The sequence below is a fragment of the Ochotona princeps genome, chromosome 3 (genome assembly GCF_030435755.1).
Source record: "Ochotona princeps isolate mOchPri1 chromosome 3, mOchPri1.hap1, whole genome shotgun sequence".
NCBI lineage: Eukaryota > Metazoa > Chordata > Mammalia > Lagomorpha > Ochotonidae > Ochotona > Ochotona princeps.
The window spans coordinates 106,551,122-106,578,190 of record NC_080834.1 but is presented as its reverse complement, the minus strand read 5'-3'; the positions used below and the strand labels follow the sequence as shown (position 1 = coordinate 106,578,190).

Here is a 27,069-nt window from a genome sequence, read left to right as displayed (position 1 = left end):
TGACACTATATGCAAATCCTGGGACATCAAAGCAGGTGCATCTGTTGTACAGGGGAGATTGTTTAAAAGACTCTTTGCTAAGTGAATGATGGATATGAAAGGCTCTTTGGGAGCTGGTAAGCTGGAGAAGGGCTTGGAACAGAATTCGTGTGGGAAGCACAATGTGGTGCTCATGGAATAGTGTCTGGTTGTACAGAAACTCTTCTTCCCATCAGATACAAATCCCAGTGTCCTTTTTGAAAATTCACAGCGAGTCTATTCTCTCTTCTCAACAACATGCTAAAGATTATTACAACAGAGTCTGCATATTCTCCCTAAGCATGTTTTTGTGATCCCAACCCAACTACTGTCTTTATAAAACAACATTAGGTTTCTTACTGCGTGAAATAAAACTGTAAAAACAAACAAGCAAACAAACCTGGAGCATGCGTGGTACACAAGCATTTTTCTTTGTAGTTGGCTTTAGAGGAGAAACCAATTTTCAACAGTTTGAGAGTGATAGTTAGGGCTGAGATGGCTAGCTCTACAGGCCAGTCCTTCCTTAATAACTTACTGTTACAGTGGACATATTACCATGAAGAATCAATTGCTCTGAGAGTAAATCACTGATAGCAGGCAATCTCTAGTAATCAGCTTTGATTATTTAACTAAGTTTTGGGCAATAGAATAAACACAAGAATCCTATGAAGTTCTAGGAAACCTAAGAATAATCTAGAAGGTTAGATGTTCCTTTACCTGACAGCTTTGAGGATCTCTGAATAGCTCTGCACAGAAATAAATGGCTACCTTGTTTAAGCTACTTGCAATAAGGTATTAATTTCATTAAAATATAGAATGTTCCTCAAGAACAGGAACTATGTTTGTGCCATTTGGTGGATCATGGATGTAAAACATTGATGATGATGATGACAATGAATATGATGAAATGAAATCAAAGTGTTTTAAACACCCTAAGTAGTCATTTTTATTAAAAAATTTGTTCATGATGGACAACCAATGAGAGTCACATTGTTTAACACAATTCTTAGTTAACATTAAAAGATTACTTTCTTTCTTTCTTTCTTTCTTTCTTTCTTTCTTTCTTTCTTTCTTTCTTTCTTTCTTTCTTCTCTTTCTCTCCTTCCTTCCTTTCTTCCTACCTCCCTCCCTCCCTCCCTTGGAGGCAGAAATATTGGCTTAAGTCATGCAACTCACAAAATGTGCTTCCACTGAGCTGTGAGGAACGTCTGTAAATGACCCATCCCCAGTATTGGGGCCATCTTAAAATCCGAATGGGAGTGTCACTATGACTTAGTGTGGCAATGGTGGAATGTGGTTAGGAAATCAGTCTCACAGGAAAACATGAAGGCAAAGCACTCTCTTGTACAGATAGAACAGGAGACTCACAGAACAGCATGCAAGTGACTCACAATGGGAGTTGAAGTCTTACCGGGAAAGGGAGACCTATGGTCAACCACATGCAAACAGTGAGAAAGAGAATGTTCGCTGACAAGAGCCACTGAACTTGGCAAGGGATTGAAAATATCCCCACAGGTAAAATGCTTTGCTCAATTGACCTCTGTATCTCCCTTAATCTTCAGGGAAAATTAACACTGGCTTTATCTCAGATCTGTCAACAGTGTTGTTTCTGTGAATTCAGGGAGGGAGGTGCACATGAGCTCTGCTGGCTACCAGAAATGGCTGCTTCTCAAGCCCCAAAGAGATGTCTTTGTTCTCCTGCACCTGACTTGGATACCTTTACTATTCGTGTTCTATAAAACGAGCCCAGGAATGAGCCATCAGTGCAAAAGACTGCCAGAAATAAAGGAGATCTGGTCTTTTTATGACGGTGGAAGGCCTGGCAAAATAAGGCTTTTTGTTTTTCCTTTCATACAATCTGTCTTTAGGCCAATTATGAGTGAAATATAGTCCCATTTGTGTGCAAACTAGGAAACAGGACAATGAATTCTTCATTTGTACTTGTTTTTGTGTTTCTAAAGAAGCCTCTGCCAGACCTATTCTATTATTCAGCATTTGGCTTCTCTCAAAGAGTCACCAGGCAGGAACTGGCAGGTGGAAGCAGGTGACACATTTGCTTCAACCCACTCTCACCTTTCAATTTGCTTTCTGTGACTTCTTAAAATCGAAACTCCCAGTGGTGTTAGGCATTGATCAATGGCAACTGACTGTATTTTTTAATGATACAAAATGCAGTTCGGTTCAACTTTCTGTTGGCTTGTGGTAGGGCAGGTGACAGAACACGTGCTTTGGAGGCAGATGGACTCCATCTAAAATTTTTCAGTTTTACTGGTTATGGGATTGTTTTCTTTTTCTCTCTTCTCCTCACCCCCACCCCACATCCCTCTGCTTTTCTTTGCCCATTCTGAAAAACTGGCAAAATGATCATGCCCCTCAGGTTGCTGTCTGGCACACAGTAAATACTCAAGAACCATTTTCCTTAATGGTAGCCTCTCACTTATTCTTGGGGGATACATTACAAGACCCCCCCAGTGGAAGCCCAAAACCAAAGACAGTACTGGTGTTTATGTTTTTTTCCACTCTACATACATCCCCTACTAAATTTTCACCATTTCAGTTAAAGAAAGTGCTTTATGATTTCTCTTTAAAATATCCAATTGGTCAGAATCAGTCCTGTTGCATTATGGGGCCAGCACCTGCACTGCCACACTGTGACAGTTTCTCTGAAACCTACATGGCTACTAAGTGGCTAATGTGCAAGTAGCGATACATTGTGGATCTGCTGTTGTGGACAGGATGGAGTAAGATACCATCATGGTTACTCAGCAGGGAATACAATGCAAAACTGATTTGCAGGTTCAGGGTTGACCATGAGTAGCTGAAACTCACCTCTCCCACTCCTCTTATAAAGCGACTAGACAGTTGACACATGGGGTCTGACTCATTCAACCCACAATCTCACCTTAAATGTGTATGTATGTGTTTAGAATGACCTATGCTTGTCTCCCCACTCCATGATGTCCCTGTCTTATCATCTGGTCCCATCGACTTGAATTGTTACATTTTCAGGTTATTTTTCCCTTCTGAGAGACAGCAGCTCTGAGGAGGATGGTTGACCTCCCTGTGCTGTCACAGAAGCAGACTTCCAATGGGAAAGAATGATAAGGACTCATTCATGATTCTCAACTTTTGGGACAAATGTAGCCTGAAATAATTTCTCTGAAGGCAGCTTATTGATAGAGGACCTAATTCCTTTTACAACTATAAAAAGTGGTATATGTCAACTCACTTCATGAGGCAAAACCTTCCTTTCTTTAGAGCCTTGCTCAAGCTAATTGAGTTTCTTTGTGTTTAAAGAGATGTTTTGTAACTTTGCTAAAGGCTCTATAAATTCTTCATGCTTTTCATTTTCTTAAAAGACCTAGGTGTTAAGAAAAATTAATCTGTGAGGAATTTTCTAGTCTTGGGGGACAAATATTCTGTTTTTACTTGGTATGCACAATTTCTTGTCGACTAAATAAGGGCTGGAAGCCTCAGCATGTATTCCACTTTTCTAGAAAAAAAGTTGTGCTCACACAAAAGAGAGTTAGTACAGAAGAGATCATAGATATTATTTCTCCAGAAATATGCATAATTTTTTAACATTATATTTTTGATACCACTAAAAATACAAACAGGAGTACTTAGTCACTTTTCCCCATTATGTTTGGAACGTTATGTAAACAATCTCTCAAAAAGAAATTTGTTGTAACTCTGTCCCTTATAAGTTCATAAATTCCTGCCACACTTTGTCCCTCACCTCAGGTACTACTGACTTCAGAGTAATCATTGTGTTATGTACTCATTTTTCTAGAGGGGTTGCATTTTTAAAATGTTATTTAACACAAGCAGATGTTCAAAACCCTGGTGTATTGGTGATTTTCTTGTACATGATAGCATCACAGGTTTATTTGCAGGAAGTAATCCTGTAGAGTGGCTCAAATGATTTTTACAGGTTTCTTTAAGTCTTCCAGAATTCTTGTGATACAGATGTAGGCAAAATATTATCACTTTGCTGATAGGGAAGTCAAGGCTTATAGAGTTGCTCAAGGTGAGATAGAAAGTCACTGGAGAGTCCAGAACTCATACTTTAGCTCTGTCTCATGGACACTAATAACTCTCTGTATCCCTGTTTCAGTATTTACTTAAGAGTTTTCCATTTGGAGACCCTAGGACAACAAAATCTGTGGGACTTAAAAAACTATCAGTGTCCCAGAGTGGAGCAGGTGGTAAGGAGGAAGCTTGGATCCCAACCATGAAGACTCCCAGACCTTCACCACAAACTATTAACGAGCAACAAGGACTATATCCCAACTGCCAAGGAGGCCACAGGGAACTGGATGCCCTCGGAGGCCGAGTACTCTGAGGTCACCCACCCCCAACCGGAGCTTCCGCAAGGGATGGAAGAAGTCCAAACATTACCGTGCAGAGACCAACGTCATCGGAAAGACAACCAGAAGCCCTGAACGGTCCGCAGAAACAGAAGAACAATAAACGTCCTTCGGGACCAGGGAGGAGAGCTTTCTCTGGTCCAAGCCTGGCTCCACCTCTGGACCCCCACTCTCCCTCGCAATGACCATCGGGATCACTCCGAAAACCCCTCATAGCAAACAAACAATCATACAAACTAAAAAAACCTAAAATAAATAGACCAACAACAAAAAGTAGAGCTTGGAATCTGACAGGAAAGAGCTGGCGTGGATTGGCTCATGCCTCGCTGGGTGGGACACAAAGATTAGTCACTCCTCACCATGGTGCTGAGGATTTCCCTGCACATCCCCTTCCCCCCAAAAATGTTCTGCACCTTAATTGTCGACAAATGTCTTGTTAGAGTTACAAGCCAGTCTAGATTACCCTAAAATCTGCCAAGATCAGCAAAATTATACTTCAACACAACAAATGGCTAAATACTAAAATGAAATAGACACGAGACAGCTGAATGGTACCTTATAGCCATTTTAAGGTATATAGCAGCCAGTGCTGTATATAAACTAAAATTGAAATGCCAATGAGCTAATCATAGGTTGTGGTTAAGAACTTGCTTTTTTTTTTTTTTAACATACTGGTTACTCAAAACCATGTCAATTCCATAATGTTGCAAATTGCTGTTGATGTTATATTGGGACTCTTAATTGACTGTGATGATATTCTACCAGCTCTAACTTCGGACCAGAAATGGTCTCCCCAAGAAACTGTTCAACCCATCTGGACAATAAGTAGCTGGACTCTATGCTTGGTATACATTTGCAAGGAAAGAATCTTGATTGAATTTGAGCTGTGATACTGCATCAAGGTGGAGGAATCCACCAGGGGGGAGGGACGTGGGGAGGGGTGGGGAGATTCCCAGAGCCTATGAAACTGTCACATAATGCAAAATAATTAATAAAAAAAAAGTATCAGTGTCTCAATATGTAACAGGGACGAACTCCGTAAAACCTTTTGTGGCACTTACATCACGTAAGTTAATTTTATGCTTCAATATGGAGATTTTACAATTTATATTTTTCACATAGGAATAACCTAGTTAAGCTATATATCAGCATCCTCAAGGCATGTGATAGCAAAGCAAATTGTTACCCAAGTTATTTGTGGCCCCAGCAATATTTAGTTGGTTTCCTCTCTGAGCAAAATTAAAAATTCACACAAGTTGAATTTATGCAAATTCATGTTTATGGTTTGACTGTGATCAGTCTTGGGAAGTAGAATGCTGTGTAGCTGCCTTATGGAGTGTGTTTCAAACCAGAAGTTTTATGGAGCAATGCAATATGCATTGTGCCAGCTCCAAGAATGCTTAAAGGTGCAGCACGTATCTGCAAAGATGACACTCTGCAAATTCCCATAAAGATCATGCATAATTCATGGTCAATCAGAATATGTCTAATCATGGTAACGCACATGATTTTCTTGCAATCCCTTCTTTTTCTCTTTCATTTGGTAGCTTGCATTCTTAAAGAATGGAAAGATTTCCCTGGTCACTGTCAGAGAAAATTATTGAAAAAAATGAGTAAGGATCACCTTGATTGAGTATAAAGAACTCATTACAACAACATTTATTTAAATTAAATAGTAATGAGGAAAATGAGCCTGGTATAATGTTGCATAAACAAAGAGATACGAAACTGAGTGGTACTGAGTATAACTGTAAAAAAAAATAAGATTTTTGCTTGCAATTGTACAAAAATGAAAGAAGGAAAAATCCTTGGAATCATGGGTTACAATTTTTCTTTTGTCCACAATTCTAGGGCAGGATCTTGCAAAATCATAGGCATAATGTAGCCAATGAGAGGGGGCCCCCTCGCAGTGGCTGTCAGCCCTCTAGCACTGACAGGGAGAACTCAGGGAAGAAGCCTGGAGTGCTGCTTTAGGAAGGGTCACAAAAGAATCACCAGCTGTTGTGGGGGGTGGGGCAGAGTTGTCGCAGGTGAAAGTGGAGAGAGCCAGCTGGATACCAATTCTCAGATCACTTCTCTACATGGGCATGAGTGACACTGGAGGTCTGCCAGTAATGTGGGATAAACCATCTTTATGAGCAGTTCTGTTGAGACTTCAGCCAGAGAAGAAAGGTCAGTCCCGGTGGAGTGACATTTTCTGAGCACAGCGATGCACTCCTGTAACAGAAGGCTGCTCAAGAAATGTCGCAGAAGTGCACTTCCTGATTCTGTGCCAGGTGTTGGAATTTTCAAATGTGATGGGTTACACAGAAATTCTAGTGGAGAGGAAGGATTTAATTTCCTATGAGTAGCACCTCTAACGTGAGGACTTGAAACACCCAGAGCAATGTCTGTGAAATGCTGACCATCTTACAGGGCTGTCTACATACTTGGTCTTGGCCAGTGTTGTGCAGTGTTCCACAACCTCACCACTTGAAAGCTGTCCTTTCGTGCAGGGTTGCTTTTGGTGGGGGTATGATTGTGGATATATAGTCTGGCTTTGCCATCTCTCTCTCTCTCTCTCTCTCTCTCTCTCTCTCTCTCTCTCTCTCTCTCACACACACACACACACACACACCTCTTTTTGAAGAAAGGCTGTTTTCTAGCTCACTCTTAATTTTTGCTCTTTTTTATTAATCATGCATATATTTTCTATACTGAATGGAAGTCTTCCTCAGAATTTACCATGCACATTATTTTGTAGCACAGAGTTGTAACAGATTTCCTTAGTAGATCAGTAAAATCCCTTGATCCATGACTGTGATGTCCTCCTGAGGCTGAGCATAGCACATCCACCTGGAGTTGCTTGCAAATATTTTCTATGCACTGGTGTGCATTTTAAATGCACTACAGACATAGATGAACATCTGTACAACAGGACATAGCACATACTATTAACATGTGTTATTATCATAGTAATTTGATAAAACAGATCTAAAGACAAATATAGAATTATAAGCTTTCTTTCTTGGTTGCCATCACTTCTGTGACAATCTGGATTGATTACTGTTCAGGTTCACTTTAATCAAGCTGGATGGGGATATTTGCAAGTTAGAGACATTCACACTAAAATATTTATATTTGCCATAACTTCTTTACCAAAGTCATAAAATGGTTTTCCCATGAAACTGAAAATTGGAACAACCTGAAAGCATGTTTTTTCCAGGAATACAGAGTGGGGACCATTTCTCTGCATGGCTTGTTAAAGTTGATTCGTGGTCCCTGAGCCAGGGTCTGAGGCTGGGGACAGGATTTCAATCTGAGCTCTAGGTGATGGTGATGCCATCAGCCCAAGAGACACTCACTGAAGAGACAGGCTCTATAGAAGATTCCTGGAATGTGTTCCCAATGTCCCATCGTCTCTGTCTTGTCCCGTGCCCTTGGAGAACTCTATGATTTTGTTGGGACTGTGACTTGGAAAAGTGGAAATGATGCAGACAGTGTTGAGAGTTAGAAGTTCCTGATGGTGCCCAGACTGTAACTGTCTGCAAACACTCAGTCCACACTTCACTGCGGGCTTCTGAAGGGCCTCAACAGTGGTTGGGACACCACTGTGTTGGCACTTAGCAAACTCCTTTCCCAAATAGAGGTGGTAATAAGTTTGTGTGTAAAACAAATGAAAGGAATAAGTTAGATCACTTTCATCAAAATTATATATATATATATTTTTTTTTTTCTTCAAAAGCAAAGTCCTAGCATTTCCTTGAAGTATTTTAAGTTACTTCAGAATAGGAAAAATAAGACAAAGTTTAGTCCTGTTCACATGATTTCTCCTAAGCAGTTTCTAAAAATACGTTTCCCTGTTTAGTTCTCTCTCTAAAAACTGAACGTCAAATGTCGCCAGTATTCCCTGACCTGCTCTGTATCTCGTCACTGCCTTCCCTATCCCACCACATGGGGAAAAATGATCCAGGCAATGGGGCAGAATGCAGCCCACTATCTTTTGAGAACTGCAAAAGGCACTGGTGTACTAAATATAACTATACCTCCCCCCCCACACTCCCATGCCCCAGAATGCACAAAGCAAAATTGTGTTTATAGGCCAAATTCATGTAAATAAGAATTAGGTTTTTAAATAGTGTTTCTCCATTTGCTCTCTAATCTTTTCAGGAACAGGTTTTATTTTTGTTTCTTAGGAATCACATCCACATTTGTAAGATTTTAGTGGTTTACACCTCTGCAGACCAATGAATCCTGCCCTTTCTCTTATTGCTCCCTTCCAACTGGGATTTTCAGAAGGGACACTGCCCATTAAAACTCTGAGGAGGTATCCTCCTTTCAGTCTATATTTTGGATATGCAAATATATTTCTGATATGTTTTATATACTTGAACGCAGAAGGTGATAGAAGGACGATGGCAGGATGGGAAGAAGAACATCATGCTCTGTGGATACTGCATGGCTGAGTGAGGATCGGTTAGGGTCGAAGCAGTAGGAACTCTGGATGGCAAGGTAGGCAGGGCTGGACAACCATGCTCCACCTGTCAGCTTAGCCAATGTGTTCGCACTTTATATGGGGGAACAGTGACCATTATACGTTCTCTTCACATCTTGTGTGCCCACCACTAAGCCAAGTGGTGTTCATATCCTGAAGCATGGATACTTCCATTAATGAAAGTCCTGACTGCAAGGATCTGACCTTAAACTAAAGGTTTGGAACTTGAATGCGATGGTCGGATTGCTCATTTATCTATACAAAAACCAGTATGCTTAATGAAAAGTCCTCAAAAGACAAATATCATATGTGTTCTCTGATGTGTAGAAGCTAATTTAGAACACAAAAAATGCATAGGAATGAATCAAATATCTTGAGTTATGCTTGTTGTTTTTAGCTCTTGTTTATACTCTAGTGGAACTGTAGTATCTATTGGCTTTTTTTTCCCACTTGTTGAATATTATGGTTAGTGCCGCATCAAGCCTACATTACAGAGTGGATTAAAATTATGTTTCTGTAAAAATTAAAGAAAGCAAGCAAATAAGAGGATTGAGGACGGGAAAAAGGAGGGGAAGTCTCTTATCTTCTACAATTGTACGTACAAAATATACAAAATATATTTTCCTTACATTAATAAAAATTTAGAGAGAGGAAAAAAAAAATAAAACGTAGAAGGGCAAATTCACCAAGATTTGATATCTTTAGCTGAGGAATTTAAGGTACCTAACTAGATTTGAGAGTTTCATTTGTTTTATCCTAATTAATAAAATTCATCAACTGATGCCCTGGCACTCATTTTTTTCCAGTACCATCTTCATAGCTCATAAAAATTAATGTGTCATTTTGGGGGGCATATTGAGAATTTAAAGAAAGAATCTGAGAATGAGGGAAAGTGGTAATTGGACAGCTCTTGACTGGAAAAAAACCACTTCTGATTAGTGCTTTTCTACAACAAAATCCATTAATTATTCACAAATTACACAGATGAGATAATTTTGTTTGAAAAAAGTGATGAATGAATGTTTTTTTCTATTCAGAACACTCAGCACAAAGCCAAGATGGTACATTCTCTCACCATTTCTTTAATAAGTCACTTATTCACATATTTCAAGAATGAGATCATTTGACAAAAAACATACTGTAACAAGGAATAAATAACAAATTGTATTGAATGATCATTTGTGTGTGTGTGTGTTTCCTCAATCACAAGATAGAAAGGAACTATTACCCATTCCAGTTGAGAGTAGACCACGTGAAAAATTAATGACTAAGAATGGAAATGACAGGATTACTAAGTTGTTTTGGAGAAAGAGAAGGGACACAATTAAGCATTACAAAAAGACCTTACATGTGCAGGGTCTGAATAAGAGACATTCCAGGGGCAAGGACCAGAGCGGTGCTTAGTGGGAAGAAAGGACGCAACTGGAGTCAGGATGGGAGAGAAGCAAGAGCATACCCCAGAAATAACAAGGTCAGGCAAGCAGGGCAGGCTCCCAAGCATAGTCACAAGAGTAGGTACAAAGCTTACTTTCCAGACTTTCTGTGCTGTGGAAGCAGAAGTGCAAGAAAAAAGTTGAATATGATCTGCCTGCTCCTTTGTTATCTTTACCAGATTTTGACACTGCTCCAGTCAGTCAACAGTGGTTCATCTGCAGGATTCATTAGACAAAGACTCTGACAGTCAACGTCACAATGGATGGACTGGAGCCAGACGTGGAAGGGAGGACATGGCTCACAGTCTGCAGAGAACATGAGCAACCTACGCAGCTGGTGAAGCCCCAAGAAGTGAAATGCAGCAAACCTGTCTGCAACAACACGCAGCTTAGTTTTGCTAAGCGCATCAGAGATCATTTCGGAGATTTCAAAGTCACCTTCTAAAATCTTTCATTATGGTATCCTGATGTTCTCTGGGAAGGGAGTGTGAAGTTTCTGAGAATCTTTTAATGAGGGTTTAGGAGCTATTTCCTGTAAACATTCTTTTAAATAAAAGTCCATTGAAAAAATGAATAAGAATGAAACTTACATCTTATGATTTGTTCACTGTTTTCAGTCCTTGTCTATACTCCTCTTTCTACTTTCTACTTGTTGAACATTATGGTTTGTGATACATTAAGTTTGAGATGACAAAGTAAATTAAAACGTATTATTGTAAAAATTAAAGGAAAAAGGAAGAAAGGGGGGCACTAAGGAATGGAAGTAAAGCGGGAAGGAGGAAAATATGATTATCTTCTGAAAGTTGTATCTACAGAATAGATGAAACTCATTCTGATTATATTAATAAATATGTAAAAAGCTTTTGAGGGCCCGGCGGCGTGGCCTAGCGGCTGAAGTCCTCGCCTTGAACGCACCGGGATCCCATATGGGCGCCGGTTCTAGTCCTGGCATTCCCACTTCCCATCCAGCTCCCTGCTTGTGGCCTGGGAAGGCAGTTGAGGACGGCCCAATGCCTTGGGACCCTGCACTCATGTGGGAGAACCGGAGGAAGTTCCTAGCTCCTGGCTTTGGATCGGTGCTGCACCGATCGTTGTGGTCAATTGGGGAGTGAATCATCAGATGGAAGATTTAACTCTCTGTCTCTCCTCCTCTCTTTATATCTGACTTTCCAATAAAAATAAATAAATCTTTTAAAAAAAGCTATTGGACCGATGACTTTCAGCTTGTACTTGAAATACTCCCTTTTCTCAAGTGATTGTTCTGGGTTGATGGGTATGTATAGTGCATGCTTCGTAACAGGGCCTGTATTAGAACAAAGGATAAAGAGCAATGCAGTTTGGGAAGCCTTGTAACAAGGGTAGATGAATGAACCCAGACTAAGAGCCTTTGCTTTCAAATTTTAATACTGACAATGATTAATAACTTTGTGAGCACAGTTAAGCTATTTCCCTATTACTATTCCTATTCTTATCTGTTTACTTCCCTATTCTATTACTCACTTAGCTTATTTTCACTGAACTTGAATCAGTGTAATTAAACTTGGAAGAACACTCATCAAAACTTGTCTGTACCCCTGAGGTTCTCCTTTATGGTTGCGATCACATACTGATACACAGACATTGCTTCCTCACTTAAGCTGGCCGGGAAAGAAATTTCTGGCAGCATCACAAAGTTATCAATCATTTCCATATTTATCAGGGGAACTGAATTCAAACAACACAAGTGAAAAGTAAAAGCAGCGCAATGCCAATGAAAGGTTGAACGGGTTTCATTCCACACTGCATTCCAAATGGTCACACCTACATTTAAGTACTACTGTCTCTGTTACCTTCATCTATCATATCATTTTACACTCAGCATGTCAGCGCGCATCGTGTCAATGATGCACTCATTTCCTCAATAACCAGACATGCTGCCATCACTTTCCCCTTAGGATGGAAAAGGAAAAAACGAACACTGACTATTGGAAAATGACGTAATTTCTACACATTTTCCCAACTTGAAACTACATTTTTCTTTTCCTTTCTTGTGCTGCATGTAACGAGATAGGCTGCTCAGTAATATCTTAAAAATATATAATGGTGGTGTTCCTGATGTTTGTTGAACTTCAGGCAACTCATGTCTACTGGAGATTTTTCTACTGAGGCCTGTAAGTTGCAGCATTGTCTAAAAATGGCAGCAGATGGAGTGCCACAGGAAAGCCAGGCACACGCTTGTCAGTCAACAATGTGGGCACCTTGCTTACTCAAACAAATGATGCTAGCTTTAAAAAAGGTCTCAAATGTAGAAGAACATAAAATACCCTTCTGCTCATAAGTACCTGTCTGTATCATTTGATCAAATGGGATTTCTTTTTCTTTATATTTTTTACATCTTGATTTAAAGACCAGCTGACTTAGATCAAATGCACTAGCTTCCTTCTTCTTATTATTTTTTTTACAGATTTGTTTATTTTTGTTTGAAAGTCAGATATACAGAGAGGAGGAGGGACAGAAAGGAAGATCTTCTGTCTGTTGATTCCCCAAATGACCACAATGACCAGAGCTGCTCTGATTTGAAGCCAGGAGCCTGGAGTCTCTTCCGGGTCTCCCATGGGGGTGCAGGGTCCCAGAGACTTGGGCCATCTTCGACTGTTTTCCCAGGCCCCAGGAAGAGGGTCTGCCGGGATTAAAACTGACACCCACTTGGGATCCCAGCTCGTGCAAGGCAAGAATTTTAGCTGTTAAGCTACTACACTGGGCCCATTAGCTTCATTTTTAAGGAGGAAGTGTGAAGCAGGTGAGAAACAAGAGGAGATGGGAGACCTGGCCATGTTGGTGCCAATACCCCACTCCTTTTTGCTGTTAGATGCTCATGAGTGTAACAGGTCACAAATTGGTACCCAAGACTATGCTCAGACCCAGACTGTTCTATTTGATTATGTACTGCTTGAAATTTTAAAATTAAATGTAAACATTTAAAGAGCATCAGAGTAATCACCTTTTTGAAAAGTTAGTGTGTGTGGTGACCTGGGCCACTGCCAAGAAGGACCCGGTCAGCTGGAACTGGGAGATGTGGCACCTCTAGTGTGGGGCATCTCGCACAAACCAGCCACTTCCACCCACTCCCTGCATCCCCAATTTTCTTACAGTCTACAACCTTCATTTCTCTACCTGGCTGATTGGGATGAGGTGGTTGACTCTATGTCCCTAAACATATTTTATTATTTGCAATTATCATCACTCAGTTCTCCCAAATTCAAAGTGTGGGTGGGATGGGGGGAAGAAAGGGTCTTACAGGGTAAATTTAAGAGCACTACCGTCAACCCCCACCACTCACTCCACTTAGAACCTGTCATTTAGGAATCATTTACTATATGTGCTTTTGGCTAAACATCTGTATAAAGAGGCTTTTTAAATACACCTAACTACTGGTGGAACGGAACTTATTTTTCTGCATTTTATAATAGAACAGTTTGAGGCTCAGAGAGGCTAGTTAATTTTTCTAAAGTAATATAGTTACCACATGGCCGCAGCCCATTGTCACTTGGATTTCTGATGGTAAGGGCTGTGCTCTAACACCTGTATGAGAGTGGCAGGCATAAATCCTGTGTTATGTAGATCATGCTGAACTCAAGGCAAATCAGGGGAGCTGACACCATTGAGTATCCGAATGTGTCCCATAGAAGGTATTCAAAGTGCTTCGCAGTAAACCAGCAGAAATAACTAAAGTGAGATGTCATGGTGAAATTCTTTCCAAGTCACCATTTAGGAGGCATGCAATGCCTGTGGCAAGAGTGACACTGACCCAAGGAGACAAAGTGGGACATGTAGATCTCTAAAGGAGTGTCCTTAGCTATGCCACACCACAGATATCTGAGCCAGGAGGCATGATTCCACGGTACAGATGAAGAAGTGGGAACTTTGAGGCCCTGAGTGACTTCCCAAAAGCTCCTATTTAATGTACTACTCAGCCAATAAAAAGAATGAAATTATACCATTCGCAACTGAGTGGTCCCAACTAGAGACCATTACGCTCAGTGAAATAAGTCAATCCCAAGGGGATAAATACATGTTCTCTCTAAGGCAACCTGAATTCAAATAAAAAAAAAAGATCAATAGCCTTTTCAAAAACTGTTTTTGCTACATCTCATGGGTTTTGATACTTTTGGTGTTATTTTCATTTCTTCAAAAAAGTTTTTTTTTCTTATTAACTTCTTCACTGACTCAGGTCCTATAGTAGCATCATTTGCTTCAAGAATATTTTTGATCTTTTTTCATTTCTTCAGCTACATATTGGTCATTTGGTAGCATGCTATTTAACTTCATGGTGCTGTAAATTTCCTTTTTTTTCTTCCTGTTGATTTTGTTTTATGGCTTGTCATTTAAGGAGATGTATATAGTAACTGTGTGTCATATTCAGATGTGAAGATACAATGCAATATGCATCTCTACTTCAGATTAAAGATGAACTCCCAATGAAACTGGCAAGTGGATCTTGACAAGAGGATGCTGGACTCTGCCATTGCCCATGTCTACAATGTCAAGATAGCAGAATGACGGATTTAGGGCTGCTTATGAAGCAGGAGGAGGGTTGTGGGTAAGGGGACTTGGAGAAGGAGGAAGGGAGATCCCCGAGCCCATAAATAAAAAAATAAATAAATAAAAAAAGAGTGATCCCTTAGGTTTTCTGACCTTTGACCTTCAGACTTCAGTGACCTGTCATAAGATTCTGAAATTAAGATATTAGGTCTGCCCTTTGTGTTTTTCCTAGAGTCAGGTGATGCTTATGAGAAATCATACACTAAATTGGAATGTGTGAAATTAAGCTCACAAATTAAAGAACAAATGCACAATTGTGGGTCTACAAGAACACAGAAGAAAACTGAATTGCCTCTCTAAATTTTTAGTATCTCAGAAGCATTTTTATAATACTTGATATGAAAAGCAAATATACAGGGTTATGATTTATTTCAGTAATTTTTATTTAACTCAATGAAACACATTCCCCTTTCCTTGCTCATTTTTATTGATGATAAACAGCTTTACAGATAAGAGGGTACTGAACTACAAGAGTGTATCTGTTGACACCAATGCTGACTTCAGATGGCCAATTTGAATAGCATTTACCTCTCTCTTCTCAAATAAATCTGGCTTTTCATTTGACCATTTCTCAGCTTCCAATCTTTTCTGAGGAAAACACTAATGATCCTCTATCTGCAGCAAGTGTGATCGGGGCAACTGTGACTGCCCAATGTGCTTTCTCCTTTGAGCATTGGAGTCACTAGGAGGAGCCGACTGTCTCTGTCCTGCAACTCCAGATGGATTCTTTGTTCCTGCTGACCAATACAGAATTCCAAGACAGTGCCCAGGGGGAATTCTGAGACAGGATTCCACACTTTCTATAAATTGCATAGGATCTGAATTATATTTACATGAGGCCACCACGTTGACACAGCCAAGACAGCAGCAGCCAGATGGTGCTAAGTACAAAACAGTGACACATAGTGCCCTCTTCCTTTTTGCTATTTATGACTCTGAGATGCAAGTCAGCTGCCTCCAAGGTGGTAGGACCACACTGTCTGCTAGCTCCAGAAGGAACCTGAGGATCTCTCCCATTCATTTACTTTCTTGTTTACCCAGTTTCATTCATGGTTGGTCAATAATTCCCTTTTTACATATAGATGCGCAAAGACCCGCAGAACAGAACTGGCAGCCTGCTCAACTGGAGACTCAAAGTGGACTTCTCTTTTGTCTTTTTTTTGTTTTAGAAAAGCCATCACTGAAGTTCTAGATGCCTTCGCGTCCTGTTCAGGATACTCCACAAGTCTGAAAAGAGACTCCTAAGAGGTTTCAGCCTCGTTCCTGGCAGAGGCTCTTCCTGTTGAGACTGTGAGAAGTGCCAGTGGTTGTCTACAGTCATCTTTCAGATCTAATTTTGTATACATTTGATTGCAAAGTGCTTGGCTTTTGAGAAAGTCACAGGCACCAAGAAGGATGCAAGCAATATGGAATGTCTATGGGAACGTGTATTCTTGGCGGGGTGGGGGGGGGGACGGTTGGTGAGTGAATATTGGCAAATTACAATTATTCCTAGTAAGAGGTTATCTTATGTAATGAGAGCATTGAGACTAAACAGCTTCTTAACCCATTCATACAATAACTACTAATAGCCAATGGAATGAGAGACGGAGAGCATTGGACCGAAGTCAGGAGACAGCTGGCTTCTACTGCTCTCTACACACAAGCTCTCTATGCACAAGCAAGCATGCAGGCACTTCCATTCTCCTCCTAGGTCTCAAAGTTCCTGTTTGCTAAATTGGGTATGGGAGAGGTGGAAGACATCATGAACAGGAATATTAGCTAATTAAAATTGTAGTTATGCTTTACACTTTACAAAGTGCTTCTACATAATCTGTGTCAAAGAAACTCTAGGTTATGGGGGAGAAAGAGTGTTGTGTTACAAATAAGGGAATTGAGATCAGACTTCAAGCTCACAAAATGTCCTGTGAAGTTCAGCAAACTGAAAATCTGGGCCTTTAAAGGCACTTTTGTTTATTAGGTGACTGAAGCTGTTTTACCATTATGATGCTGAATGTCTAAGAATTCTATCTTTTGTATTACTGGGTAATGACAAGTTGCAGAAAGTCAAACATACCACAACTCACTTGTTCCTTTCCCTGCCTCCAACTTTGAATTTTATTAGTTCTGTCTTTGACCCAGTCATTCTTAGAATGTGGTTTGGGACCAGCTGCAGCAACTAACTGAAAAAAGCACATTTTCAATCTACCCCAGCTCTATAGTCAGAAACCTCGAGGGCAGAGCCTAGCAGTCTGCCATGACAAGCCCTCATGAAGATTCTGAAACAGCTGATACTGGGAAACTATTGCATTCACTTACACATGTGTTTTCCTGATAACTACCTGACTTTTGACATTTCTAATCGCACTAAAGGATACACAGGTGAAGCCTTGAGTCCTATGACCAAACATATCGAGAGGTCTGGCTAAATTCAGTTTCTCAGTGTTTGAATCTGTAACTGTGTCCTTTCCCTAAAATATATTCCATTATTTTGTGTTAGTCTTTGCTATCTCCTTTCAATCAATGTGGAATCTGAAAACTTAGGGAAAAAAATCTAGGCCCAGTATATTGTAATCATTGAGATAAGCTGACCCTAGTAGGTAAAATTACCAATTTAAAACTGAACAATTTTATTGTTGATTGAAGGTGGTTAATGTTTTTAACCCCCATTTAATATATATACTATATAGGGTCCCATTCTTACCCTGAAATCTCAACAGTTTCCGAAGGAAATTCACATATACATAAAACCTATTCCTTAACATTTTCACCTCCTACAAACAGCAAAGGATATTTTCATAAATAATAGAAATGATCTAAATGTATATTTAAAAATGTCTCTTTTAATATTTATACTAAAAAGCCTAACCATTCACTGATTATACAGGTTGTCAAATGCATCGGCATTAGAAGCATTACGATTTTAATTCAATATTTTTCCTTTTAATTACTTTTTATGCTTGGAGTTTTAAAACTCCTGGGAATTTCTGGTGAAAAAAAAATGGACTCTGTCCCAATGTGATACGTTTGTACTTAGATGACTATACATGTGCATGTGCACAGATAGAGTATTTGTAATTGAAAAATCCAAAATTCGAAACTTTTGGAACACCAACATGATGCCACAAGTGATTTGCATACCCAGCCCTCATGTGACAGATTACATTCAAAATGTAGGTGCACTAAAAATATTGTACAGCATTATCTTCAATGCTAATACTGTACTAACATTCAACACTAATATTGTCTAACTCTAATATGTATGAAATAGAAATGAATTTAGTCGAAAAGCCTCCAAGCTGGGGGTCTTGAAGACCTGCTGTGTGAGCCCCTCACTGAGGTAGCATGTGGCCCGGCTACAGCTACTACAGGGTCCAAAAACCTGGCCTCCAGGATGGGGTGGTCCCAAAAACATGTCGAGCCTCCCTTCCTTGAACAAGGGAGCCCCTTGTTCAAGATCTCTCTGTAAATGCAAATACTTCAAAATCCGGAAAAAATTCAAACCTAAAACACTGTTGGTTGCAAGAATTTCAGATAGGGAATAGTTGACCTGCATATATAGTTATGGGGTATTTATTATTTTAGCAATCAATACTAATATTGGAAATCTTTAGAATATTTTAACACACTGCCCAAAATAATTTTGAAAAACAAAATTTCAGATAAAGAGAAGTCATTCAAGAAGGAAGGAAGGGGATTAGGGTACCGTAGGAAGCATGGTTATTTTCTTAGAATTGTACCTACGAAAAACACACAATTTTTAAATAAAGTCTTTCCAAACTTTATGTAGTTTTTTTTCATGTAGACATAATGCTGAGTGATGCTGTATTCTATTAAATTGGAGCAGCCCGGGAGAACAAAATCCACATAGTTTGTGCTATTGCCATTCCTAATGTGATTATATAAGCAGGATTGTGGGCTTGCTGAGGAAGCACGACTTGACACAACTAATACATGGACACGTAGTTTGCTCTGGTAAGAGTGACAGTTTCTAAGTGACATGTTTAATGAAATCTAGCAGACTTCCACATCACATCACATCACTAATTCTTTCCTATTTGTTTATCTTCTTCAGGTTTTCTTTTGGCATCATTTACTGGAAAAGGTGTTTGCAATTATATGCAGATTAGCTCACAGATTTCTGCTACGTTTCTCAAAAGTTACAAGAAGACATATACTAAACATATAGGTTCTTGAAACAATAACACAAACATTTCCTGAGGACTATGTTTTATAAAGACTACACTGTTTTCCCAAATATTGGGCTTCGAAATATCAATACTGTCGTTATTTCAACTAGGATTTGCTCACAACATTAACACCAGATAAACCTGCCCCAACAGGAAGGCCTCTTGTGAGGAAAAGAGCAAACACAAAAGCTGACTTGCCCTCATCATTACTCACCTTTTGCAACAAGTTTAGGCATGAATGACTCAGCAAAAATGGGTCACTGCGACATGGTGCCAATTGGAATGGCACTGGAAAAATGTGGCAACTCTAGAGGAAAATCATGAGTCTGAGAAAATGGAATCGCCTTTCATTTGGTACAGGTAATGAAAGCACTATGCATATTTTCTAGAGACGCAGGAAAGTTGTTTACTTCAAGATTCCTTAACAGTTAACAAAATCTGTTTGGTTATAACAGCATAAACGTTGGGGAAGGTATGAGCAAAAGGAACAAGGCTACCCTGAACTTTCTCCCCTAAAGGTCTCAATAGATAATTTGATAGTCTTCTGAACACCAAAATGTAGCTAAAACACAAAGCTTTAATAAAAGCAGGCTAAATTAAAAACTTTGTGATATGAAGCTAGTGAATAAGAATAAATTACCTTCCATGATTAAAGAAGAAATAAAGAAATAACTAATTTTTCAAGTTAGCAGAGAAATGAATTTGGATGTGTGTTCCCATAATATAGCCAATCACATATGGCTAGTTTATTTCACCAAGTGGGAACCGTTCTGTCATGAGAATCACCAATGAGTAGGATTGGTGAGAGACAAAGGTTATTACATGTCTCAGGCGATCTGGGACAATTAAAATGATAGAATCCAGACCCACTTACCTTATTAACCAAACCAATAATACACACACTGTTTTACTCAAGAACATGAGACAAGAAGCACTCAGGCAGTTTGTGTGCACCCTGAAAGACGGATGCATTCTGCTCCTCCACAGAGATGCTGTGTTTGGTGTTTTTCCATAAGACCCCACCCTGTTCTCCCAGTTATTCCAGGCCTAGCAGGCAAGCCTCTCAGTCAGTTATATCTGGTGGCTACCTTCTGCTGATCCTTACCCTTTTCATTAGAAATAGACACAATCACTAGGATGCAAAACAAACGGTATGATTAGGAAATTGTTCAATGTAGCATACCCACCTTTTCCCTATTATCATCTGCCCAGATTCTTTGGAATTATTTTTTTTAATCTGCATCTGAGTTTACATCCCTTTCAGATTTAGTGTCATTTGTATATTAAATAGATATGAAATTATTTTGTCTTTTTTACAGTTAACAAGGATGTTAAGTGCTGATTTCCATTTAGTGGTGGGAACTGGAAACTTCCCATTACTTGGAATGTCACTGTTTACAGTATATTAAGCAGGTTTCCTGAACCTTATGGGCCCAAATACCATCTAAGGTAGTGACTTCTCAAATTATGAGCAATATTGCAGACCTACATACCCTTTTTGTTTTGTTCTTAAAATGATATGAGAAAGTAAATTGAGCAATACACATGCTTTATACCTCTCTGTATTTTTTAAATCTTTTATCTCCTTCCCTCTAAATCATACTCATTTTTACCATCTATATTGATTTTAGTGTTTCTCCTGATCAACATAATGCTTTATCTTACTCTTTAAGTCTTTTTTTTTCAAGTTATCATTGTAGTTTTGACTCAGTTTATCAAGTTGAGTTTATCACCTTTCTGGAAACTCTCTTATCTTGTTTGAGTATTATTTTACATCATTCTTACCTATAGAACGTAAATGCTGGCATGATGCAGCAGTCAATGAATCACAGGCATCCTATGTGGAGGCTTATCTGCTCTTAAAAAAAGTCTATCTTGTTGTACAGGGCTCAGCTAGACATGCTAGTACAACTGCCAGGGGAAGGCTGGACACCCTAAGGGCTTCATTTTTCAGAACTCTACAGTGCAATAATAGAAAAGGTATGTAAGTGTTCACTTACCTGCTTTTGATCAACAATTATTTCGAGGTCTTCATCACTGCTTAGTTTTCCATATCCTTGTTCTTTACTTTTCTTGTGAAAGAATAATTTTAAATGATCATTTAGTTTCTTTTCATTGAAGATAGCCTTAATTCCCACTTAATACCTTTTTAAGAACATTATTTAGCCTCATTCACAAGTCATAATGCATCAGTTTTTATGTCACTCTCTCAAGTACATCCGTCAAATGTTGTTATTGTTAAACTTCTGAATTATAATTATTCGTTAAGTATTTCTGCTTAGCATCTCCCATTCAAATTATGCCTTTAATTCTTTTCTTAATATTCTTTTGTTTCTCTTTGTAGTTTTAGAAAAGATTTTAACACTTTGATATAAATAAGCAATTCATTGAAGAGTCCAGTACATTTTACTCAAAGATTGAAACCTCATTTTGTGTTATATTATGTTTTAATCTTCAGCTATTATTTGTTTTTAGTGCCTTGCTATGTTTTTAAAACAGAATTATTGCACAGCAAATGTTCAGATTTTCAACATTCTCTTAGAAATAGATGAATACAACTGTTGGAAAACAGAACCTAGAAATAATTTTTAAAAGATAGATAATGAGAAAATCAGACAGAGACATTGGAAGAATACAGAATATCTTTGCAAATGCACTTACTGTCATTTTGTCATATTTATACAAATGACCTTTCTCCCACCTAAGTGTCTTCTATAACGAATGTAATAGCTGAAGTTAGGCAAGTGCATGGATCATGACAACCGGTTTACAGCTGTGCTACATAAGAAAGATAATACATCTGGATATTTTCTTAACTCCCAATGCAAAGGCTGATGGGAATACTAGAAACCTCAGTTTACCTCCTTTATCAGTAACAAAAACAAAATTCACTGCATCCTTAAATCCTAGATTTTCAGAGTCCTTGCTTTAGATGAGTCACATCAATTAGGGTTAAGATAATCAAAGTTATTTCTTATGCTTGTATATATCTCATATTAGGATTTCCATCTTAGAGGGAAAAAAAGACACATCCTTAAGTGAACTTGAGATAAATAATCTTTACTCTGGAAAATGTAAGCCTTATCTGTTATCCCTCCTACAGCATTTCAGAACACTAGACTTATATATTTGCTCCCCAACAGACCTACTTCTTACTCTTGTTCTTTTTCTATAATGAAGAGATTTTTGAATCGTTAAGTATTAGGATGCATAAGTAAAATCCAAATTCTCATGCATACATTAATGAACTCAGCTACTCAGAACAGAACAGATGGTCACAGCATTTTTTTCAATACTATTATTCTTGTCTTCCTCTGCGTTCCATTCCAGGATTGACTAAAAAAACAAAACGAACAAGGTTGCCTTCAGTCTAGCTGACTTCCTTTCCATTACTTTGCTTCTGTATCCTTTCAGTCTACTGGTTGCCATAAGATGTTGTCCACGGACCCTCTAATGCAATACCTTTAGAAATGCCTTTCCCGTATTGATTTGTATACGTACCAAGTAGCTCATTTGCATGACTCGATTTCTGGACAAAAGGACATTAAGCAGAGGTGGGATGTAAGTCCTTCCATCCATTTCACTGTCAGACATCCCAGAATTCTTTGCGCCGGCGGCAGTGGCTTCATTGCCAGAACTTGCTGACCAGAGAACCACAGATCTTGCCCAGCAACATTATTAATAATGTACAACAATAATTGAAATATTCCTGAATCATTGTTTTGACTTTGTAAACACTGACATTTTTTGGCTGGCACAGAAAGCTTTGAAATGAAAATTTCTTTTTTTCCTGATTAATTTTTATCCATGTGATTTTAGTCTTCCTGAATGCTGTGAATGTTTTTCAAAAATCTCACTTATTATTAATTATATATGGACCTCAACCTCGTGATAAAAGCTTTGAGTTTTCTCACTTTCATCCCCTGCTGCAGACTTTTTTTTTGACTCTCATTGCTAATAGATACAATGTCAGCAGTCATAAAACATGATTTAATATTTCAATTTCTGTCCATGCCACAAATCAGTGACTCCAATTGAAATGCAACTACTTATCTAACTCAGTAGTGAATTTTCTGAGTGAGAGGTTAGATTGGGGAAGGAGATTTTTGCCCCCAACTACTCTAAGTAGAAGTTGGCATTTTCTAAGAGTGGGAGGGCTCCTTAGAGCTCTTGTTTTGTACCCGAAGCCCCTAGTCTCTAAGCAGCACAGACAGACACAGAGCAAGAAGTCTTACACTTTTCCTCTAGAATCAAGCAACATTTTCTAGTGTACCCCACAACCCCAGGGGAATTAATCCTTTTCTAAGCCGTAATGGTATGGGCTCACTTACTGCTTATTTCTAGTGCGTGCATAATCCTCTTTCAAGCACTCAGCTTCCCATTTGGGCTGCTTAGATCAGCCAGCCCAGGCAGCGATCTTCAGATCTCCTCCCTCCTCCCGTCCAGGAAGCCCTGTCTTCTATCTACATACTTTTGTCAAGCACAGAAATCAAGTCTACGGCCTTTGAGTGATCTTTCATACTAGGCAAAGGACTGAACAAGAAGGACAAAGAAAGCCAGGCTTTTCACTGCCCCACTCTGAGGGGGCAGGGCTTCTGTGGGAGGAGAAGCCAGAGGGGAACTACTGCCTGAGCTCCTCCCTCCTCTGCTGGCAAGTCCCTGGAGCCGAGGACGAGAACTGAGGCAATGAGCTAGGGTCCCTCTGCACTTCCAACCCAGCACGCTGCCTGCTTTTGGCTGTCTGGTACACCTAAGTGCAATAGGGGCAACACTGGTGAGGGTTTTAAGGTGGGAGAAATGAAGAAAGACAGACAGAAATAATTCTGATTTGCTAACAGTATCTCCTTGGAAGGAGCTGTTGTTTCAAAGGCATTGATTGTGTCTTAACTCTGGAACTCCACCCAGCCTCTTCAACCTTCCTACACATTTCTGAATCCTTCCTGACCAACCAGACAGAGAACTACCTAGCTCTCTGTTAGTGCTGGTAACTTTTACAATTTTAAGTATGAAACACTGAGGAAAATTTAGTAGTCTTTAAAAACATTGAGCCTGAATAGTAACCTTTCCTCACTACAGACTTGATCTCTCCTTGACTCTGCCTATCTCCTTCTTGTCTTCTCCCCCTTTGTTTTTTCCTCTCCCAAAATAGGAGACAAAAGTGGGTTTATTTATTTGAATTAAAACATGAAATTTCAGCATTGCACAGGAAAACACTACTGCAGCCACACAGCCAGCTATAAAATGCATTATTGAAGACTTTCACAAGTAAGAAACAACAATGACAATAGAGACAGAGCTGGAAAACGAAGTGACTTTAGTTCATTTCAGAATCCTAACTTATTAAAAAAATAGTTCAACTGAAGGATACTAATATTATATATATATATTGAATTAAAAGGCTTCTTCATACACATTAGGAATGGAATTTATAAATGGAATACTGAAAAGAAAAGGAAGATGTGATTTAGCTAATTTTGCAAATTAGCACAAATCGAAATTTTTGTCTAACTGTAGAAGTCATATTAAATGTAAAGGTTAACTATTGCATATAAATATTTCTGGTGATTTTTAATGATTTATTCAATGCTTTAATGAATGATACATAGGAGACATGAATGTATTAAAGCAAATGTCACATGCAGAATATATAATTTAGCTGCTGGAAGAAAAGGTCTTCCTACCATCTTCATGGTTGTTAGGATTCAATTGTAATCTTATTTTTCCTTCCTTCAATCTTAAATGTCTTCTCTATCATTCAGCTTCCAGGGCTTGCAACATTTCCCAAGTTTTCCCGTCATACATGTGATTTACTTATATCTCTTTTTCACAATGACTTTTTTTTTTTTGCTGTTAACTGGATTTATTGCCCTCTCATTCTTTTTCTAGGGGTGACATACACAGCATTGTGTTCTAGTGTTTAGATACTCTGAACTCTATTTAACCAGTCCTATAATAAAAATGTAGGCTCTATCTCTGTTGGCACTGGAAACAGCATGCATCCTTTTCTTAGTGTAAATTACAAAGATGTGTTTAAAGTGCGATATAGTTTGCCAACTTTGTCCTTCAGGAACATTCCTTACTCCCTTCTACAGTATACGAGAATCTCTATCTGCATAGTCTCATTAATATTTACCTATTTTTTTTCTTGTATATGTTCTCCAGTGACTGATTTCTCTATTATCTCTTCACTGTTCAAAGAGATTACAGTTTACACTCCTAGGCAACAGGTTCCTATTTTTTCTCCCCTTGTAATCCAATCACAACCAAATTTATTTCTAAACAGTCACCATTTATCTCCCAATTACTTAATTCTCTAGCAGTCCTTTTTTTTTTCTTTTTGAATGAATTGAATGTAGTGTTAATGAGAAATATTGAGAAGGAAGAAAATGTTCTGAGTTTGGGAAGTTCATCCAGATGTAACAATGAATCAGTCATTTGGGTCTATGGCTCTGCAAGAAGAGATAGAAAAGGTAATATGGTTCTATAAGAAGAGATATACAAACAGAGCATATGGATTGCTGGGATTACTGAAATTGGAGGAGTGTAACAATGAAGTGTCATAAAAGAAGACAAACAGAAACAGAAGAGGTGAGGACCAAGGCAAGAGTTATGGAGAATGTTTTCCCTTGAAGAAAAATGTGAAAGAACTCGATGAAGGAAGATGGTGGGAGTGGATGTCAGTCAGTGCAAGAAGAGAACCAGTGGATAGAGCCAAAGGGTCAAAGCTGCAGAGGCGCTAACTAAGAACATGAACAGCAGAATTTCACCGTATGGCTTTCCTTGGAAGTCATTACTGCTAAGTCTAGGAGCAGACATGTGACATGGGAGGCAGACTAGAGCCAATCATGAAATTCACCCGTGTGTAGTGGTGAATATGGCAAGAAGGGACTAGCTTTCTTGTAGAGAATCTGGATTGGAAAGGGAAGGAAATCAATTCAGAGGCACACACTAGCAAAATTGTAGTTTGTTCCCTCTTTCCTTTGTGTAAAATTATTGAGCAGGTTTGTAGTTTAAGAAGGACCTCATAAAACAAGCAAAAAATGAAACTACAGATACCAGAGAGGGAGGATATCTTGAGACCAAAGTCCCTTTGAAGAAAAATGGTGCTTCTCCGTTAAGGCATGAAATTCTGTTCTGTATATTCGTAGAAAGACATCTGGAAGAATAAATATCAAATACAAAAACCTGCTTTTTTCCCCCCAGGCAAAGGAATTATGCATGATCTCTGCCTTTTTCTTTATAGTTAGCAGTACTTTTTGAAATAAGAACAAATTACTTTTGTAATTAAAGACAAAGTAAATACAGTGTGATTGCTTGAGGGAGCTACTAAATTGCCACTGAAATGGCTCATTTGAAGATTATTTTGAAGGAAAAGGATTGAATCAGGGCTTTATTCCTTTACTATGATTCTGGGCATAAAGTAGTATTTCTTTAAAAAGTTGATTGATGCTACCGCAATGATTTATTCCTTTGTAGCAAGCATGGTTGAGTGGTGGAATGAATGTGTTGTTTACTGCATTTAATAAGTCTTTTTCCTCTTGGCTCATCCTTTTAATATTAAGCTTCTCAGTTGTTTGACAGTATTTTGGTCTCATATTGCTTCTTTCCTTAAAAATGCACAGTGTCAGCATGGCCATAAACACCACTGTAGTTGAAGCCAAAGAAGCACTGCAAAGAGAAATCAGGAAATCAAGGGGAGACGAGTTTCTTTCAGATGACCGGGAAGGAGAGCAGGCTAGTTTTCCTCTTTTTAGGATATAAACTGAACCAGAACTTGCAGAGAGTCACTGTATTACAGTTGCAAGGATATTTTTCAAATTTTTATTTCTCTATGTATATTTCCTGAAGGCATAATGTTACCATTAACAAACATTCTCCTTCCATTTTAGCATCGGTGAAAAATGGAGTGTCTCTGACTGACCACAGGTGTATGTAATGTTTGCCAAGGGCTGCCTTTCCTTTTCATCAGTTTCCACTGACGTCAGTGAGAACTCCCTGGATCTTGGATTCTATAAGGATAAAAT

The 27,069-nt window shown here is 38.9% G+C and overlaps 1 protein-coding gene across 1 annotated transcript in view; it reads right to left on the bottom strand.

Moving 5' to 3' along the window:
- PEX5L (peroxisomal biogenesis factor 5 like) overlaps window positions 1-22,654 on the bottom strand; it is a 161,917-nt gene extending 139,263 nt beyond the window's left edge. The window contains exons 1-2 of the mRNA XM_058661303.1: window positions 22,547-22,654; window positions 21,046-21,117 (exon numbers count right to left, since the gene is read on the bottom strand). Coding sequence (XP_058517286.1) covers window positions 21,046-21,117; window positions 22,547-22,639 — 165 coding nt within the window. The 5' untranslated portion in view covers window positions 22,640-22,654. The remainder of the gene's footprint in view (window positions 1-21,045; window positions 21,118-22,546) is intronic.
- Window positions 22,655-27,069: the final 4,415 nt, after the last annotated feature.